Here is a 14,295-nt window from a genome sequence, read left to right on the forward strand (position 1 = left end):
TTGTGTTAACATTAATTCTCGTCCTTGGAGAGGTTCGGCTTCAGGTATATTTAGAGTTAGAGCTTTCCCAAAAGATGTTTTTCTAAATACTTCTCCATCAGATATTCTTCCCTGACATTTCACATGAACGTGCAAAAATTTATATTATACGTCAAATCACATCAAATAATACTATGATATAATAACTTTTGTAATTAAAGTATTTACTTTCTCTGTTTGGTGGATAAACAAAATAATCCAAAGTGCTTTCCATCCTTGCCCTAATACAATATGGGAAATTCCAACGGTCTTCAAAGTCTTTTGCTTTTGATGTCGGCATCTAAACAAACAAATAAAATTTATTATTTTATTCGGCATTTATTATTTTTTCAGGTAAAAGAGATAATAATCATCTTTTGAATCATCTGACTCCGTGGAACCAACACAGAATAAACAGAACTGATTTAAAAAAATCTAAAGATGAAAAAGGCAGATGCAGCGCTGGAAAAGGCCATGCAAATTATAAACGAAGCTGGAGGAAAGCGTAAAAATGAGTTTTTAAGTTTTGCTGACCACAATATAGTTAATAAATTAAATACATATGATTAAGACCGGTATTATTTTTTCCTGAAATGACCTCTCCAGCTTTAGCAGCAAGACCTCACACTCCCGTTAATTACCAAAACTCTCCTGAAAATTCGACTGATAGTATTTATTAGTGATAATAGGAATTATCTGAATTTTAGTAAAATTATAGCAGCACAGGTCGAAATACATGATGTATTTGATAATATTTATATAATTATTAAGTATTATTGTATTTTTTTTTACTATGTCCGATCCTAACAATATCATAATTCGTCACTGTACAGGCCAATTGCCGTAACCCTCATTTTTCACCAAAGTGACATTTTTATGGTAATGGACTTATTGCTTACTCTTAACTAGGGATTCCAATCCCGGGATCCCGAGATATTTTCGATACCTATGAATCCCGGGATTGATAAACATAATCCCGGGATTTCAGGATTGATTTTTTTTATCAATTTTTATGGAAAATAAAATAAAAGCGAAAATAAAACAGAAAAAATACTTTTAATAAAAAATAACTACATTAGAAATAAACTGAGTTTGAATGAAGTTTGATTTATACCCATGTGTAGGTTGCCGATTCATTTTATTTTTTTACATGAATTATTAAAAATGAGAAAGATTAGAAAAAAACAATGCTTCGCACTTTTAACAAAGTAATTCCACCATGATATCATACGTTTTACGGCAGTTTCATATTTGGCTGATTAATCAGATTTTCCAGGTTGAGCAAGTGGCTGACATCCATTTCTCGTAAAAAAAAAACAAAATCTGTTAATACAAACCTTTACTCTGTGGAGGCCCATATGATCCTATTAGGATCGGACATGGTCGAAAAATTAGATTTATGATGCGGAAAGGCCATAAGTACGCCATGATTATTTGCTTTACTATTTTAAATCTCGCTAATCCATTCATTATGTCTTTACTATCAGAAACAGCAATCTCATATTAAATTCACATTATTATTTATATTACAATATTATTTACTCCATTAAACTTGTGTATTTCCAAGATTGAACGTATACAATATTAACAATAAATGTCTTAAATAGTATAAATTATACTAGATTTATTTTTGACCGATTTTATCAATGTTATTTGTAAATATAAACATTTTATATTAACAATGGAAAAAAATGCCAATCCCGGGATTGTCAAATTGTAATCCCGAAATCCCGGGATCAGAATTTCGGCTCGGGATTGGATTCCCTACTCTTAACGAACTAGCCAAGTATCATAAATCCCAAAAAAATATTTCATATCAAAATCATTCATAACTATTTTCTAAGCCATTTGTAACTTGCCAAAAAATATTCTAGCGAAATGCTGTAACCCTCTCTAAATGTAAGCCACAATGTAAATACAGAATAAGCCACTAAATTTTTAATAACATAATATATATAAAAATGTAATAAATAAATATTATATAAAACAATAAGTAAATCCAATGCCCACAGTTTTTTTCACTTCCTGAACAACTTGATATATGAGGCTTACAACAATAATTGTCCTGTACAGTGACGAATGTGACTATATGGGCCTCCACGGAGTGGAGGATTATTGTTATATTATGTAATTTTATCTTTTTATGTACCAAATATTGTTACTGATGCTAATTTTCGTAAAATACTCGGCCTTAATAATATTATTGTATGTGTGTGCCTACCTATTTAACATTCTTGTGTTGTATTATTTATTTATTTTCATAACCTCGTTATTTTTATCAAAATAATAGCTAACCCTAATGTTGATCGGCTGTATTACTGGAGCGGGTCCCAGGTTCACGTCCTCATGCACTGGTAATGTGCCGGTTCAGAATGTCACTCACTTTTCACTTATGTTTTTGGGTTCTCTCACAGTTTCATTTGTGTTTATAGATGAATGATGAGTTTACGATAGATTGTAGACGTGGCGTTCGCTCAAACCAGAACAGATTTAGCGGTATCGAAAATCGAACGATAATTTCTTGACGAGTCACCATGTGTCGCGGCGATCGACGCTCAAAACTTATGACAATAATGACGTCTCAATGGGCAACTGGTAAACCTGGTGTTTATGCCAATAATATTGAACAGTAACTGAATTATTAATAGCGTGCCTAGCGCACAAGGATGGTAGTGGGAGATAGGTTAGGAATTTATATGGAATAAGAACCCCCATATAATAGTAGATTACAAGAAGGTTCAATACACATATGGGTAATAAAATTATAAACAATTTCTGTAATAAAATATTGGACATTATTCTTACCATCTGCACAAAGTAGAAACACAGCAAATACAACAAACTTGATCATGGTTTAATTAATGAATGAGATTTTTTCCAATGAAATTTGTTCATTTAAATGACATTAAAATGAATTAGATATACTCATTATGTAACTAATCCTAAGATAAAACTATTTTTGATCGAACCTATTTTTTTTAAATCCATGTATTATTTTATAAGATAACATTATCAAATTGTTTGCCTACCTATTTACATACAGATAATAATATTTGTGGGAGCTTTAATATATTATTGTTACAGTTAATTGATAATGGAATAATATGGAAGAGATATGAAATTCAACCCAGTTTCTTTAAATACGTTTTGAATTAAAGTAATAATAAATATATTGTTGTTATCTATTATATAATATAGATAATACCTACATTTTTCTAGTGAGTATATACACGAGATATTTTCAAATTATACAGGTTAAATAAATAGAATGTTACATTATCAAATCTTGTTAATTATTTGTTGAATCAAAGCGGTTTATTAAAAACAAGTTGGTACGTTATAAAAACAAAATTCTTGAAGCGATCCATGACAACGGTTACTTATTAATGCATTTAATTGATACCTATTAACAACACCCTCTCAACGATACGCCACTGCGCACTTCGTTGATGAATTTTCCTAGCTCAGTCGGTGAGGGGTTATTAATAATAACGCTGTTTCCTTTTTAAAAAGTCGGTAATGACTCGGTTTATTTTCAGTATATAGCGTCCGGTAGATAATATTTTTACAGGCCAATGTAGGTGAAGGCGGCAGACAAGTAAACGTGACGCCCGATTACAGCGAACGCGAGAGATATTTCACACCCGTAGGTAAACGGGATGCGAAACTCTCACCGGGGAGTACTTTGGCGTTCAAGAAGCGAAGAGATGCGCGGCAAAACTGGTGAGACTGGTCCAGAGTGTTTGAAGAGAGGCTGCTAGTAGAGAAGATGTTGTTCCTGAGAGAAGATCCGGTAGACTGATAAAAGTCTCTCGGATGCGCCCTCTTTTATAGCAGCCTCCCTTATTCTAATTGGTCCAAAGAGTTTGAGAAGGGGTGACCAAAGATTCTAATGTGTCCGTTAGTTCGTACTGCGTAATATCTCTTGTTTATTTAATAGGAATTTACTGGTTTGTCAGAAGGACCAAGTATCAAGAGATAATATATTCTGTGCACGTGGATGGATATATTGACGTTATAAAATATCGTCTATCTAATTCTATGGATTTTATATGAATTTATTTAGAGCATTTAAATAGCTATCTCCGGCATAAACTCGCGGTTTTAGTCTTATGCCAGGAGTAAACACACGATTTGATTAGCGTTTAAATTACATGCCTTTACAACTACTTACTAGGTACCTATTGACATAATAATAGGCCCTGTAATTATCCTCCATCAACCCTCACATAAATATTTGTGATTTTACGACGTAAACCTGTCTGTTGCCTTTACCTTTTACAATTTTATATTTTTAATAATTACAATTTATTCTTAAAACTACGTTTTATATAGTAATATGAAATAATATTTAACTATTTCCAACAAATAGCAAAATACTACTTCTCGCAAAAGAAATTCGGTTCAATGTCCAAGGGTATATCGATCGGCGATATGTCCCCACCTTGCCCGATTTATATCGCTGTCTCTTTCCCGCGCAGCTATATAAGATCATGATTTTAATTTATTTGATCAGAAATTGGCAGAGACTGGCACTCACCGCGAACAGTCACTTCAAGCTCCGATACGAAAATTACTACTGAGATTATAATACATACTCTGATAGTAATAATCAACTCGATAAAATAATTCGATACGAATTACGTTACAATAATTCGAACAAAATCGATACGAATTCCGCCACCTATCTTGAACGTCACAACGTCGTCAGCTTGCTCCGCCACCTCCGCAGATTGATTTTAATACGAAGCCGCCACCTTCGTCGAAATTATTCCGCCACCTCCGCCGACCCAGCCCGCCACCTCTGGATGCCAACGCCATTACAATCGCCCATCCAGAGGACATTGATGCGAGTTCCGCCACCTTTCTCGAACGCCATAACGCCGCCATCTTGCTCCGCCTCCACTACCGATTGATTTCAATACGAAGCTGCCACCTTCGTTGAAATAATCCCGCCACCTCCGCCACCTTTGGATGCTGTTTCACCGTTATCATCGCCGATCTGGAGGACATCTGGTGAATATCTGCCGCCATTGATGGTCTTTTTCAAGATAATTATCGACGGCCGACCGAACTAGATCTTCTCTGAAGCCTTCATAACGACGAATAGAGCAGACACATTTAGATATTGTTACCGATATTGCGCTGTAGTTCGATAAGCGAGTCAAAATGAGCAAGATCCCCTCGCTTTCCGGGTTATTGAACCCGGACTCACATGCGCCGATTGATGACAACTTTAAATCCGATCTGACGCAGATCCATGGGCTGAAGAGGAAGCTGAGAGCGGCAGATTTTGCCTACATCTACGGCTTTCTCTGCATCGCTTATGGGGTCCCGCCTCATGAGTCACTGCCAGATCTCCAAAAACAAAAGGATAAACCAGAGAGAAAAAAGAAACCAAAATCAAATATGCAGAGAGTCTTGGAGGAAATAGAGGCCATCAAACTGGTTACCTCCGATCACGCCGACACGGAGGACGACGCTGACTATGAGGACCTAGACATAGATGACTCAGACTACTTCAACGACGATTCACAGACCTCGGTTGCTGACAAACCCGCTCAGGCCCCCGCTGAGGCTACAGCCAAAGCTCCGGCCTCAAGCGGCCCTTCAACATCCGCCGCCAAAACCACGACCAGCTCCGAAAAGATGGACACCACTCCTGCGGTGCCATCAATTCCCAGCACCAGCAAAGATACTCCAAAAACATACGCAGCTGCAGCCAAATCAAATGCAGCCGCAGCCAAGACCAAAAGGAGCGATGACGAAGAATACTACAAAAGACTAAAAGCCGTCAACGACCGCTTCGATCGAGAAGAAGACGAAGAAAAAGAAAGAAGACAGATCAGGAGAGCTAGCAAACGCCTAGCTACCGAAAGCCCCGATCTCAAAATTGCAAAAAAACCAGCAAAACCGACACCGAAAAAGCCAGACATGCCAAGCCTCAAAACGGCAGAACCTACAAACGACAAAAAAACAGACAGATCGAGAAAAACTCCGCCTATCATCCTGCACGATAAAAAAGTATATAGAGATACAATGGCCAAGCTGAAAGACGCTGGTGTCACTATCTCTAATGCTAAGAATATCAAGGTAGGAATCCTACTCACACTCCCAGACTCAGACTCCTACAGGCTAGCAGTACGGATCCTGGACGCAGACAAGACTGAGTACCACTCATATAACCTCCATGAGGAAAAACCACTGAAGATAGTGATCAGAGGTATCCCTGAAGAGACGACTGCCGAAGAAATTCGCAGTGAACTCACTGCACTGGGATACCCGATCAAGAACGCCTTCAGGATGACCCAAGGGAGCCAGAAGAAACAGATCCCGCTGATTCTCCTCGACGTCGAGAAGAGCGGCGATTCCAAGAATATCTTCAAACTCACCTCCATCTTCGGATTATCTATCCAAGTGGAGCCGCTACGCAGAAGAACGGCGGATGGACAGTGTCATCGCTGCCAGGGCTTTGCCCACTCCGCCTCCTGCTGCCACGCAACTCCGATGTGCGTCCGATGTGCCGGTGAACACCTCACCTCGGACTGCAAGAAGAAAAATACGACCGATCCCGCCAAATGCGCCAACTGTGGTGGCCCACACCCGGCCAACTACAGAGGTTGCCCAAGGCACCCCAAACACGCCAGATATGCGTTTACAAACGCTGACAAGCAATTTCAACAACAGCCCAGACAACGCGAAGAACCGCAAAACACATTCAGACCAGCTTGGATGAATACCACCACCAGAAACTCGGAGCCAGACCAAATCAACGAAGCGCTGATGGCGCTCAAGAACGCCATCGATATCGCCAACGAACTCATGAGAAGACTAACCAGCAAAAGGACCTAAATCCAGACCAAGATAGATAGAAACGAACGAGCGCCGACAAGAGTGAAGAAAGAAGAAAGAAGAAAGAAGAAAAACACTATTTTAAATCTAACCAACAAGCCATGATGCAGACATAACAGAAAAAAACCCGCAAAGGAGGAGACTTCCATCACACGCCATCATACAGATGAAAGGGATATGGGGCTTGCCCCGGTGCCCTACACGCCAAACATACCACAACAACAGAAATTGGCGAAGCCTGCGCTGGTTGCAATCAAGAATTTATGCGTTCTTAAATATGCGAATTTCCTCATGCTTTATATTACAGACGATAACTATACTAATTATGAACACAAAAATCGAACAATATTTCATAAAAATTAAATTTAAGAGACTCTACTGAAGTTATTGCGTAGGCCCGCCGATGCACACACACCAATGCATCGTCCGGCCGTTGGTGCGTTGCTATGCCCGTTTATCTACGATACGAACATGTCCCGACATGTTTGGCTCGCTGTTGCTATGCGCTTTGTTGGTGTTGCCACGTTATACATTGATTCTATAATTATTAGTTTATTATTAACGAGTTTATAGATGGAAATATCATTCGATTAGTGTGTTCTACATAACATTTTATACATCTTATTATAACCTCTCGCTACTGCATTCGTCTCTTTATTTTGACAATCATTCTGGCCCATTTATACTAATATACAATTACATAATAAACTTATATCTAATATTTTATATTACATAATCACAGGTTTTATCTTATGGAACAAGGCAATTAACATACATCATTCTTGCATACTATATTACCTTGTTCGTAGCTATCGACGCCCCGTTCGATATGTTTATATACCGAACGGGTAATACAAAACCTGCGAACAGACAAACAATTATATATGATTAGACAAGGAAGCGTTTTAGGCGTTTTACTAAGCCGTATAGTTAGAGATCAGGTTTACATGTCGGCTTATTACTAATCAATTTATTAGGCGAAGACACCTACCTACAGGTAGGTGGTGACACTATCTTGATTGAATATACAAACACCGATAGCAAACATTAATATTGCAATTTTATAAGCATTTTATGTAAAAACTACTAGTTGAAATCGTCGTAATTTAGTAGGATGTCCGTAGTTTATTTGGAAAACCACACTGGCACGAATCCAGCAATTACAGGTTCACGTCCCATCGCGAGTATTTTTTTAGTGGGTATATGCATGAGATATTTTCAATATAATATATATGTTCAATCATATATAAAATGTTACACTATGAAATCTTGTGAATTATTCGTTGAATAAAAGAAGTGGATTTCAATAATTAACTTAAAACTTGAACTTAGAACTTGAACTTAGCTTTAAAATTACAGTAGTTTTATAAAAGTTACCATAATGAAGTGTATTATTTAGAATTAAGGCCAGTAGTGTCCGGATTTCGGTTTTATGTTAATAATATTTTCCAGAATCAAGTTGAAAAGTAAAAAGACCTGTGTAACTTATTGATGTCCTTTGGCTCTGTTGTCTGGTATGTTTCTAAGGTAGTTCCTTTTTGCTCTTTTTACGTTGACGCGTTCTACTACTGACTGAAATTCATTTATGCGAAAATTATATTACTAACTGATACCAAATACAGCCTCTCGCGAAGAGACGTCGCCAATCCCATATCAGGAACTTTAAATAAAACAACGACTACCGTCCCGTAAAATCACTTTAAGCTCCGCAAGTTTGCAACCACTGAGAGATATCACTAAAACAATATTTTGTACACAAGATCTGCCAAAAACAAACGCGCATTAATTTCCATGTGCCTCCAAACCGAGAATTTCTTTAAAAGGACTCCGACCGGGGAGACATCGAGCCAAAATTTACAGTTAAGGTTTCGAAGCTTTAACAAGTAACCTGCCACGCATCCCTCTTATATCTTTCCCTCCCTTCCTCCCTTATCGAGTCCTTTTCGAAAAATCAAAGAGAAAGGCAGTTTATATTTGTCCAAAATTTAGGAAGTACCCCCTGCCAGCCCCTCTTCCACATCTTACGAGTGGGAAGACGTTTTTTGAAAAATCAGCCAGTCTGGAATTTACTCTTGAAGTAGAAAGATAATCGCGAAGCTGGTAGGCACCACGCGAGTGTCGGCTGCCCACGCAGCGGATGCATCATCACAAAGTAAACTCCACCCGTCTCGATTTTAAAAACCGGTATATCCCTGTAGTCTTCACGTGTTAATAAATAATCGTATAACCCCTACTACGTAAGAGCAAAATAAACAACAAGTGAATACTGTGAAATGTGACAAAAATGAATCAACCCTTGAATTGACAGTGCCGTGCAAAAGTGAAAGTTCCCGGCGAACCGTTTTAAAATTAATGTTTGTCCTAATGTAAAAAAATCAATACTTGCCCAATTGTAATAAAACATAATTCCGGGCGGAATTATAAAATAAACCTGTGTTATATTATAATTTCTGCCTAATGTTATGTGACTTCAAAACCTACGCACACATGTCTCTCTCATCCCCAAAGTACCAAGACTTCACTCATCACACCACCTGATTTCGACGTCTTCCAGGTATTACTGCTAATTTATACTAGTAGGTACAAAACCAAATTATATTAAATTCGATAGATAGCTGTTTCAAATGGAATGATAACCAAAATACCCAACGACTTATAAATCTTTTGTTTGAGATTTTCACGGTTGTTTTTTATTGTAATAGATTTTTGGGTTTCCACCGCGTGTACTTCTTCCCTCTTTCTTAGACGTTTCTTCGAGGCCATTTTAAAGATATTATATGTCTTATGATCAAGTGTAGTGTAGCTGGTATATGAATGCAAATGTCGCTCTAAGAATGCCAAAAGGAATCCGATTAGCTAAGAGCAAACGTTGCTCAGAGTAATGTGTCAATCGTTACGACCAAAGATACCAGATCGAATATTGGATGTTGCTGACACTGCCGAAAGCCATGGCGTTTTTAACCGTAACCCATCATCCCTATAATATTTTCAGGGATTCTATAGATTTCGATGGCCTCCTTTACCAATCGTGAGAAATATCCTTTATTCCGACCCAGTATCTTGGTTTCGAAGTCAAATTTGTGTCCTGTATCCATCGAGTGCTCGGCAATTGCTAATATCGTGTAGTGTTTAAGTCGGTTATAAAAATTGAATTGATTTAATCAATATGAAACACGGACTTGGCGCTTTTTGTAATAAATCGAGACTTAAAATATTTTTTTTCGTAGGGTTATGTCGCCTTTTGGAGTTTATAGATCAATACATATTGTGTAAAATTATACAAAGAATAGGTGCGTATTTTTTTCTCGATTTTGACCAAATGTGGACTTATCGCTTTTTGAAATTAGACGCCTCAACTATCTTGGCACTATTTTTCAAAATAAAAATACGTTCTATAACTACGTAATTTAAATATTTTATCAATAAATACTTACGTTACAAGATTTAAGAATGTCGTATTAATTATTATTTAATATAAATGATTTGGAATACAGTCGCCAATATTAACAAAATTTCGTAACGCTTCAGTAATTTCATCGTGATTAGATATGGCATGGATTGCGTGATTGATAAAGCACATTGGTTAAAACCCAATGGATACGCGTTCCAATCCCGCATCTTACAAAAAAATGAAAATATGTTTCTAATATATATGTTTCTGGTGTATTCCAAATTATGTAATCACCGCTTTATGTGTCGTATTTTTATACTTAATAAAATAAATATATTGAAGAATAATCTGTGATCATTTAGGTAATCTTCATCATAACCCATGTTAATTTCATCATCGGGGATTCATTATTTGGAATTGCAAATTCTTAGTTTATGAACCCATACCAGTGGCTGTCAGTGGTTTGCAAAATTGCTTTCGTAAGGGGTGCAATAAAAACTAATAGCTTGTTTAAACGGTGGCTGTATTCGGCTTTATTTGTACTTGTAGAACATCTCTATAGCAGTGAAAATTGGTTACAAACAATTAAAAAAATAACAAATTTAAATGGCATAATAAGTTAAATTTATTTTATTCAAACATCACGTGTATCGAGAATACAAAATCAAAGCAGATGGGGTTTGTACTGTAAATTATAGAATCATGCAAATCAAAATGAACGATTTACATGTTGCTGTTAATCCAGTTTCTGAATGCTGGTACTCTCGCCCAAACTCCTGGGGAATTAGCCTGAGCGCATCCTCTACCCCATGATGTGACTCCAATGAGAACGCCATTAACTGTGAGTGGGCCACCAGAGTCTCCTTGGCAGGCATCTTGACCACCGACTCCCAAACGACCAGCGCAGATCATGTTACTGGTAACGGGGTTAAATCCGGCATATGCGTTGATACATTGCTGTTGGTTGATAATTGGAATGGTGACCTTGTACAAATTTGTAGGCTGGCTGCCTCCTTCCTGTTGAGTTGAATTAAAAAAAAAACATTTTATTGACTCCCAAAATTGTACATATAAGTTATTCAGAATTAGTTTTTTCCTATTAAATATAAAAATAAGATGACGTTAACGTTTTAATCTACTCTAACTATAATTATTTTTTATTCAGATGTTTAATTTTGTGACTATTTTGTAGAATTATATATATATTAAATAATTATGTTTGAGTATTATTGTATGCACACCTTAGATCATCATTCAATTTAAACAAGCAGTAGTCACTATAAAATATTATAGCTTGACAGAAGATTGTGGATATACTATATTTTGTAAGCAATCAAGATCAGATTAATGATTAAATCAAATAAAGTCAAATAAATTTCAGACATCAAAATATGGAGTAGAAGTTTTCGAAGCTTTATCGATGACAGTATGAAAAATCAATGATAAGACTTTCAATGGACATATTATGTGTCGCTAGATTTCAAAATCAGCCAAGTCCATAATAGATGAATAGTAGAAAAACAGCTTTTTGTTTTCTCAAATACACAGTCACAAGGGTGAAAGTTTATATTATTTCGAGTATAGAATATTTAAAATTAATAATTTCCACATTTTGATAATGCAGAAATGTTAGAAAGCAGTAGTTCTTGAGCAATTCACAAAAAAGTCAAAAATACCTAAAGGTGGACTTAGCTGATTTTGAAATTTAGCGACACATATAATTTTCAGTAATAATATACCGAATCATTACAAATTTGATCAGAAAACCTTCACTTACTACCAATATTGTTGATTGTAAAAATCTCTCCCAACATTTGGCAAAGCTTCTTTTAAACCCATGTCCGCTCTGTATTTAGATCATAATATGGACACTACGAAGCGTCTCTAGTTCATGTCAGTATCCCGTAATAATATATATATTGTTTAGCGACCATCCAAAACAATGGGTTGACTTGAATAATAGTCCGGCCAGGTTAAATTATATTAAGGAATACGTAGTAGGTACATGACTCAGTCAGTTCCAACGTTGGTTATTTACTTTCAAAATGACGAAAGGTTGCATGGTCTGCTTTCTTATATCCTTGTTACTTATAAAGTCATATGACCGCACACCCCTGTATCGACCATAGTCATGTATTATCTAAACTCAGTATTTTTACAATTTTTTTGTCATGTTTCATGACTCACCACAGTAAAGCAGTAGAATCATAATGCAGATGTTGAATAGGATTCATATGTTTTTTTATCACAATTTAAACAGAAATGGTAAACTTACAGAAAGATATCCCCATCCAGTGACAAATGCTGCCGAACCATCTTGAACAAACTGTCCTTGGCTGGGAAGGGCGATGATGGCAGCACCAGGTCCAAGGTTTATAGCAGTTGCGACGAACAGTATACTGATGTCATAATCAAGGCGAGAGTTGAAGCTCGAGTGCTGCACGATTCTGTTGGCCTGAACCACTTGGCCGCCAGCGTTGTGGGTGGTAGATGCTGCACGGACTCTCCATTGGGAGGCGTAGGTTCTGAAAGTATATAAAATCAAAATGAAAAATGTTGTATACAAAGGTTAAAGACAAGAAAAAGCGCACAAAGACAGCTAATAAAAGCAGAATCTGGAAGTGTACAAAATCGATTACAAAAGTATGTGCAATGCGAAATGTTATTTAAAAAGCATGTGATAAAGAGCAACGAAACAACAAAATACAGGATATATTTTTTTTTTCGGGTTACTAGAATATATAATTATTATCAATTCTGTATCAACAATTATACTTGTAATTATGCTGACGTTCTAATTTGGCTAAAGTGTCATTATTTCTAATCTTCTAATAAAAACTTAAAATTATATTAAAATCACTGAGAATTTTGAACATCAGAATTTACGGTAGCTTATAATAGGTTTTTTTCTTTCTTTTTTAACTTCCTTCTTTAAGCACTATGGTGCATGGTTGCAGCATCAGTCCCGTACGGCTCGGTCTCGCGACGGAATAAGCACTTAAAATCACTTCTTTCAGACGCGTTTATATCGTCATAGAAAGCGGCCGTGCATATATACGGCTGTACATACATGACGGGTGGTGGTGGGAACCTAGCTTGTAATAGGTACTGCAACCCGGTATTTTGAATCTGTTGTAAGACTTTTTTATGCGAACATTATCAAAAGCGGATAAGCTTATTAAACGGATAATAATGTACCGATAAAAAACCATCGCATACGTTAAAAGATTGTGGTGATATCATACCAATTCGGCTTCAGTTGTAATATTATTAATTTTCTAATAAATACTCAAATATATTCAAATATCGAACTAATTTTGAATAACGGAAGTTACGGTACCTAGTTTATAATAGGTAATGACATTAATATATATATATATATATATATACTTATATATTATCAAATAATTAATAGTTCTTACTTCACAATAATTAAATACACTGTAATGTAAACTGACGCTGATAAAGTTAAAAGCTTACCCATCGGTGCAATGAGCTGCTGTGAGAATAACGTTACGGCTGATAATGGATCCTCCGCAGTTATGGAAGAAGCTCCCACTTCCACTCCTGTCCAGGAGCAGAGCTACTTGGTACGGTGCCTCCGAGATATCAGCAGGGGACCCTCCAACGATCCTTCCATCGCGCATGGGGACGCGGGGAAGGATAGCGCCTAAAACATAAGTCACATTTTTAAATGTTTCTAACCATCAACATCATTTAAAATTCTGGAGGCAGAAACCAGAAACAAATATTGTAGACAATACAATAATAACAGCTTAGTATGTACTACCAAAAGAAATAAAAATGTAGTACAGACAAATATTTAAAAAAAATATATCATATTAAATCATAAGTATAAAAATCCATGTATATCTGAAGTATGTCTTATGAAAAAAGACGCATTATTTAAAGGTTTTCAATGAAAACCATTTTTAAAAAATTAAATAATATTGGAATCCGTAAAAAAATATTTTACTTACCATGGGCGAAGACCAGGAAACAAGCAATCACTGTAAGACGGAACATCTTGATAT

The 14,295-nt window shown here is 36.3% G+C and overlaps 1 protein-coding gene across 1 annotated transcript; it reads right to left on the reverse strand.

Moving 5' to 3' along the window:
• Window positions 1-10,773: 10,773 nt before the first annotated feature.
• LOC147078913 (trypsin-1-like) lies at window positions 10,774-14,295 on the reverse strand. The gene is made up of 4 exons (XM_085951380.1): window positions 14,242-14,295; window positions 13,742-13,931; window positions 12,537-12,786; window positions 10,774-11,278 (listed from the first exon to the last, which is right to left on the reverse strand). The coding sequence occupies exons 1-4, from the start codon at window positions 14,285-14,287 to the stop codon at window positions 10,985-10,987; spliced, it is 780 nt and encodes a 259-aa protein (XP_085807506.1). The 5' UTR covers window positions 14,288-14,295; the 3' UTR covers window positions 10,774-10,984.

Source organism: Rhyacophila brunnea, unplaced genomic scaffold (genome assembly GCF_057557595.1).
Source record: "Rhyacophila brunnea isolate RB1 unplaced genomic scaffold, BYU_Rbru_1.0 scaffold_10, whole genome shotgun sequence".
Classification (NCBI taxonomy): Eukaryota; Metazoa; Arthropoda; class Insecta; order Trichoptera; family Rhyacophilidae; genus Rhyacophila; species Rhyacophila brunnea.

What these genes read in the sequence shown, in the direction of transcription:
- LOC147078913 (XM_085951380.1), bottom strand. Translation starts at nt 14,287, where the DNA reads ATGTTCCGTCTTACAGTGATTGCTTGTTTCCTGGTCTTCGCCCATG. An exon ending in GCAGCTCATTGCACCGATGG is followed by an intron (nt 12,787 to 13,741) that starts GTAAGCTTTTAA and finishes ATATACTTTCAG; the next exon opens with AACCTACGCCTCCCAATGGA. An exon ending in CTGGATGGGGATATCTTTCT is followed by an intron (nt 11,279 to 12,536) that starts GTAAGTTTACCA and finishes TCAACTCAACAG; the next exon opens with GAAGGAGGCAGCCAGCCTAC.